The 7,025-nt window shown below is 32.7% G+C and overlaps 1 protein-coding gene across 1 annotated transcript; it reads left to right on the forward strand.

Annotated features, from left to right (window-relative positions):
- The first annotated feature begins 2,142 nt into the window (after window positions 1-2,142).
- On the forward strand, window positions 2,143-5,373 carry LOC145948695 (uncharacterized). The gene is made up of 7 exons (XM_083058305.1): window positions 2,143-2,341; window positions 2,772-3,011; window positions 3,081-3,128; window positions 4,008-4,046; window positions 4,152-4,387; window positions 4,489-4,648; window positions 5,162-5,373. Exons 1-7 carry the CDS (start codon window positions 2,143-2,145, stop codon window positions 5,371-5,373), a joined length of 1,134 nt encoding a protein of 377 aa, XP_082914431.1.
- Window positions 5,374-7,025: the final 1,652 nt, after the last annotated feature.

Genomic DNA, 7,025 nt, shown 5'->3' on the forward strand with positions numbered 1-7,025 from the left:
CTTCCTTGAGTCTGGACGTAACATTTTCTTACGCTAAGTTTAGCCAGCTCAATATTGATAAGTAGTCAGTACACAAAATTTGAGAATTATATTTCATATGCCAAAGACCTAATAAAATATTTTATTAAGAATTCAATTAAAATTTATGGACCCGCTTTTATTTCACACAACATACATAGTCTATTGCATTTAAGTGATTGTGTGCGCCTATTTGGTTCACTTGATGAATTCAGTGCTTTTCCATTCGAAAACTATATGCAAAAGTTAAAATAGTATATCCGTAGACATTCGCAGCAGCTACAACAAGTTGTGTGTAGAGTTAGTGAGGATAATAATTTTTTGCAACCAATACAATTTACAAATGATAATTCCATAACTTTATTGCAGGAACATTTTAATGGTCCATTAATAAATAATTGCACTTCTCGGCAGTACAGGAAACTTAAAACGATTAATTATTGCTTAAATATTTTAAAAGTAGCTGATCGATTTGTTGAATTGGATGATTCAACTATCGTTGAAATACTAAATTTTGCTTCATATCAAAATAAAATATTTTTAATAGGAATCAAGTATATTCCACACAAAGATTTTTATTCAAAACCATGTTTTTCTTCATTATTTGATATTAAAGTTATTATAAAATATGTTGTGTGCCTCGAACAAGGCACTGGGGTTGCGCCGAATTAAGGATGAGGATCCTCGGGTCGTGCAGGACTTCGTAGGAAGTTAGGAGTGTTGTACTCTTTTCTTTCTCTTAAAATACACTTTTATTTCGGATTGAATATGGTTTCGCTTTATTTCTCGTCCTTTCTTTAAATATATATTCGCGTAACATTCGATGAGCGTATATTCGTATTCCTCTCAATAATTCAGGTCGTTGTTAGTGAGTCTCGTTCTGATGTTCTGGTTTCTTATTAGCGACCACGTCTTGATGTTTAGGAATTGTATTCGAGACTGCCTTCGCGGGCGGGCTCTCCGTCCTATATCCTCTTTGTTTCTTGGATTTCTTTCGGGAGAGGCCCTTGGAAACAGGTCTCTGATTGGTTAACAATACTCACGCGTTTTTGATCTAATTGCAAGCGAAGCAGGTCGAAGTCCCTGGTCTTCGCTTGCATCTCGCGGTTTCCGGTGCTTCGCGCGTGTCTCGCTGCGTTAGCGTTTTCACGCGACGAGCGTTTGTCGAGAGCGCTCTTTTATAAGCAAAAATGTTTTACAGTATTCTATAAAGATATTCAGTAAATTCTAATTTCTAATAACTACTGGTTATAGTTCGGGCTATAACAAATACAATACTATATTTCAAATGTGGAGAATTGACAAGATCAAAAGAAAATTACTAATTTTACCATATAATGATCAATATATTGCATTTCCTCTACTGCATTTATAATTGTCTTAAATAGTTTCATGATGATAATAATTGATCACATTCTTCAATAATTAGCTAGAAATAAAATATTTGATAATTTTTAATTTAAATATTTAGAGACTTTATACTAGCTAGAAAAGAAAAATAACATATAAGCTAACGAAAAATTACTTTTGTAAGTTATTTTTCTTATTTAATTAGTGTAAGGTCTCTAAATATAATTAATTCAAATATATGATAATAATAATTAATCAGTTTCGTATTGAATTTCTTGTTCATTTAAATTTATTAATCTGTTTATTACGTGTATTTATTTGTTTTAAAAAAATATTATTTTTCTCTAGTCTTCGATAATTATATTTTAGAAAAAGATCCTCTTGTTAAATTGTGTGAATTTTATAACTAATTTTTTTCCACCTAAATATATTCGCTGAGATATACCATATAGATAAAAGTGCAGTTTGGATTGGGGTCTGAAATTGATTACTGATAGATTATCAAATCACTGAATCTAAATATCCCTAGCTCACGAAAATTTTAAAATAAAAAATTATCAGTATTTTGAGGATAAAAATAACGAAAAAGTTTCAAAAAATGGTCAATTATGATATTTATTTTATTTTTTAAGTGATCTTGATTTATTTGCTAAATCATAGTTTTTCTCAATTGGCATATTTCGATTTGTTTATTTTATTGTCTATTGGAGAAGTTTTTAATGATTGAATTTAAGTTTTAGGAATTTCTAAGCGTTTATTAATATGTGTGTATAGATGACTTGGCTTGTCGTTCGATTCAAAGAGGATGATACTGTTGAGGCAGTACCGAAAAAATGGTTTCTGATAAAAGAATCTGCATGCTATTGGCCACCACAAAGTTACGATACTGCAGCTATTAAAGCAGCAATAAAAAATCAGCATAGTCCTGACTCGAGATGGATGAAGTACGGAGCAATTATTTTAGGCACATACGGTAAATATAAATATTGTTTATATTATATTAAATTTATATTATGTAAAATTATATTATGTAAAATTTTTATAAAAAATAAATCATTAACTTAATAAAGAATTACACACACACACACACCCAAACTATATTATTAATACAACATTAAAGAGGACATGAATACGTCACGGCGTAGGATGTTGATGTACATAAACATGCCACGCCATGACGTACTCATGGAATATCCTCTTAAAATTTATAATTATCAAAAATTTATTATAACAAGTTCTGCAATGCAGAATAGTTCTGTGCATATTTAGCAGCTTCATGCAATTAACATCGTTATTTCGTAATACCATACACTTGTTTAACAATTATTCTATAATGTACAACAAATGGTGCTACTTATTAGTTATATTGTTCGTTATTGGATACATAAGTAATGTTTGTTTAGGTGATTTAAAAATTGCTAAAAAAAAGGCAATCAAAGCTCAAAGTACAGACGATCTTTCATCACATACGGAGATTTTAACGAAAAAAAATAATAAAATACATAAGCGGAGACAAGGCACGAATAAACACAAGGATTACTCAGATACTGATAAGTCCTATGAGTCTAATTGTGATACGTCTGATGAAGATAATAACACGTACCCATCATTTCCACTTTCTGGCAACAGACATGTTGAACACGGTAAAATGATTACTTTTCTAGTAAGAATTCGTTTTATTTGCAAAAAGTAATTTTCTTTCTATTTAACAGATAGTAATCGCTCTCCAACGGAAAGTCAAGATCAAAATATTACTAATAGTAAGTATTTTTGAAACTTGAATCTTCATATAAAATATTTGCATTATTAATTAGATCAATATACTGAAGAAAACAAATTCCAAAGCCGCGTACTGGTTTGTCGCGTATCCTCATAACATCACAATTAAGATGGGACCCGTTATAACCTTGTAAATCAAAAATTGAATACAATGATAAACAAACGGGCTTCTCCGTTCAATGTCACTATTTCGCTAAAATATAATAGAAATGATATGGTAATGAATAGGCAAGTTTAGATGTGCACGCATTGCATAAGCCCGTTGCAAGTTCATCCCTTTGGTTTCATATCAATCTGTAAACAACGTATCATTCATATGTATTATTAATCGAAAATATAGATTATGCTGTAAAGCAACGGGAAATAATTTTATTGCGTATACCTTTATCGCACCATTACTTATAATTCAAAATTATACAATACACGGATGTGCAGCAAGTCTGAACACGGCTTAGCGATTTACATTTAAATATCTACTTTTGTGTTAGGTAACATATTCAATTATAATATATATGTACATTTAAAAAATTAATTATTTTAAAACATAACATTGATGTTTTTTCAATTCTAATAGTATATTAATTTATTCCACTCTAAAGCCGGTAGCACATGGGTACATTTAATGCAGAGCGGAAAAAGTCATCAACACATGTATTCCTATGGTAGATAGCTACGGCAGGCCTACCGCAGTCCGCCATAGTATACTAACATAGGAATAAGGTGTTGAAACTTTTTCTGCTCCGCATTGAATCCACTCGTGTATTACCGGCCTTAATATAACAAGTTTGTTGTTATACAACAACAATTACATTAAATAATCATCATTAATTAAATGGATAATATTTTCTTGTTATTTTAAGATAACTTCAAGCCAACTATCGACAGCGTTCACAATGCTGGTAAATAATTATTTTCATTCCTTATATGTTTTTGTATTTTCTAAATATTCCTTTTTGTATAATATTCTAATAATATCTAATACAACTCAACTTTCAGAATTTCAGAATTCAGAAGACAATTTCTTAAAGAAATTCATCTGATTAATCTAAAATTAAATGACCTTATAAGTAATGTTAATATACTTGTAAAAAAAGCCCGATATACCGATGAGCCAGAACTAAATGATGACACTAATACGGCTGTTAAGACTCTACTACAATCATTTCCAGTCATTACAGAGCAGCAACTAATGTCGATGGAAGAATGGCTATCTAGTTCAGCTGATAACATACATGCACTGGTGTGTACTTAATTATCTCTTATTATTTAGATTTTATTTTACATGACAAAAATTATTTTCTAATAAATAACTTCTATTATTTTGTAAATTTTATATTTTAGAGTCATCAATTGCGTTTAATTGGAGGCACAGATCTTCCCCATGTAATCAAGGGCATTATGTCGAGAGTAATTTCAAACGAAGTTGGGATGCTATATTCCTGGGAGGGAGCTCGGCAAAACAAAGCTTTTAAATCGTTAAAGTTCGTCCAAGTTATCATTGGTAAAATATATTATTTTATATATTCTACATCAAAACAATTATAAGCACATATATGTACACACGCTTGAGTCAAGCCTCGCAACGTAATCGTGTTGCATAATCAAATGATGCTTAAATAGAAAAATTTGAATTTGAATTTAATTTTGTTACATAACTTTGTCGCTTTCATTCCTTCATTCACTTTCTTTTTTTATTTAATAGTTTATAATAGTTTATAAATTTTATTTATAGTTTCCTATAGGTTTGTGGCACACAATCTATAGGAAAGTCTGACGTTGTATCCAATACTGCGTAATTGCATTAATGCGTAACATCATTTCACGTGCGACGCAGAAATACTGACAATCAGTAGGTCACTCCGAGTCTCAAGCTGTAACCCTGTAATACGTGTATTATACGATGATGTTACGCATTAAAGTTCGCAGATCTGTTTACACCGGTTACGTTCCACAGTTATGTTGTAAGGCTCGCCTCATATGCGTACGTAGCTTTATATTCACTGTATGATTTTAGGTGTTGTTCGACTGAATTCTAAGACAAAATCTGCAACAGAATCGGATATCATAGAAGTAATAAAAAATTGGCTAGTTAGAAGTAAAGAACGCAGTAACAAGTTTCAACCGAAAAAGAAAACACAAAACACTGTGTGTCAAACAGATTCCGTTTGTGAAACAGGCTCTGCTTGTGAAACAGTCTCCGTTTCTGAAAAAGAACTTCATGATTAAGATACAACTTGGCGTTATTATTATTTGTTTTACATTTATTAAAAATTAAAAGTACAGCAAGGCTTTAATGTTTTAATACAAATAATTTGTTTTAAATACAAATAATTTGATTGTTCTGCTACTACTATTTGCATTTATCATTTTTGTTTTATTTAATTTAGTGTACATTTATCAGTATTTATTTTTGTTTTTATTTCAGTTGAGTTATTTTTATTTTAAAACTTCAAAACATGTCGTTTAAATATATCATTTTGCTAAAATACTTATTGTAGGCGGTTGATGGAAATCCTCCGAATAATTATATTTGTCAGGAAAGGTCGGGATTGTCAACGTATTAATTAAATATCTTTACGATATTGATATATGTTTATTGCGTGTTCGGTATAGGATATATGTAATAGCCTTAACGGTAAAAGATGTGTCGCTTCCTTTAGATCGCTGATTTCTTCGCTGTATCTCTGCTGTATTCTCGGAGCTTGGAAAAAGAGAGCGTTCCCCGAAAATCAACGCGTTTTATACGTAAGGTCCTTAAACCTTCCCCACCCCGAACTGACGGGCCAATTAGAATTATTTAATAGAATCGGGATAGAGGTGGATATCTCGTTACTTCTCCTGAGGAAGACAATATCCTCAAGGAGATACAGCTCTCAAAATAAACGGACGCAAAAATAAATAATACGAGGACACACAGAGATACAAAGTCGAATAACATAATACTGCCGGTTAAAGACTCGATCTATCTCTCGCGAGAATTATATAAAATGCCTACAGCTCGGCCATTCTGACTTTTTGACCGACCCGGTCAAATAAGCGCTTTATTTACAAAGTTCCATGCTAGTCAAAATATAAGATTATAAATACAAATAATTATTAGACACGTATATACGGACGCATCTGATCCGGCGCGAATATTCCTGTGTAGGGCCGCTGAGTCAGCTGAAACCCGTCAACGTCGGTGACAACAAAACGATCGTAGTCTAAGACTTTTTTAACAACATACGGGCCCTTATACTTTGATATCAATTTTTTATTTATGCCGGCCGCGGTTTCCACATTGCGTATTTCCACATAATCGCCGACGCTGTATCTTCGAGCAGCTTTTCTTCTTAAATTGTATCGCTCGGCGCCTTTCCGCTGCGCTTCGTCTATTTTTTCGCACGCTTTTTCTCGGAGCAGATCAAAATTTCGCTCCGCGTCGCTATCCTTCTCTATCATTTCTCGAAGAGAATCGTTCATATCACCCCGCTGCTCTCGACCGAATAACAAGCGGGCTGGAGTTTCGCCGGTCGTTCGACAAACAGTATTGTTTAAGGAAAACTCCACCCGTTCTAACGCACGGTCCCATTTAAATGGCGTTTCGCTTAATTTTGCCAGCATTGGGGTGATTACTCTATTATATCGCTCGACCTGTCCGTTCGCTCGCGGTGTACTAACGGCCGTCAACACATGTTCGATAGTTTCGTTTTTTAAATATTCCTCGAATACCTCGGACGTGAAGCAAGTCCCCCTGTCAGAGATCAAACGTTTCGGTTTTCTATACGAACGAAAGTATCCGCCAAGGTGCCTCAATACTTCCTCCGTCTTCGTGGTTTTGCAAGGGTAAAGTCTTAAAAACTTAGTGAATGCGTCCACTATCACAAATAAATATCGGT

The sequence above is a fragment of the Prenolepis imparis genome, unplaced genomic scaffold (genome assembly GCF_030444845.1).
Source record: "Prenolepis imparis isolate NDT839.2.m4 unplaced genomic scaffold, iyPreImpa1.0 SCAF_584, whole genome shotgun sequence".
Classification (NCBI taxonomy): domain Eukaryota; kingdom Metazoa; phylum Arthropoda; class Insecta; order Hymenoptera; family Formicidae; genus Prenolepis; species Prenolepis imparis.

What these genes read in the sequence shown, in the direction of transcription:
- LOC145948695 (XM_083058305.1), top strand. Translation starts at nt 2,143, where the DNA reads ATGACTTGGCTTGTCGTTCGATTCAAAGAGGATGATACTGTTGAGGCA. An exon ending in CAACAGACATGTTGAACACG is followed by an intron (nt 3,012 to 3,080) that starts GTAAAATGATTA and finishes TCTATTTAACAG; the next exon opens with ATAGTAATCGCTCTCCAACG. An exon ending in CGACAGCGTTCACAATGCTG is followed by an intron (nt 4,047 to 4,151) that starts GTAAATAATTAT and finishes TCAGAATTTCAG; the next exon opens with AATTCAGAAGACAATTTCTT.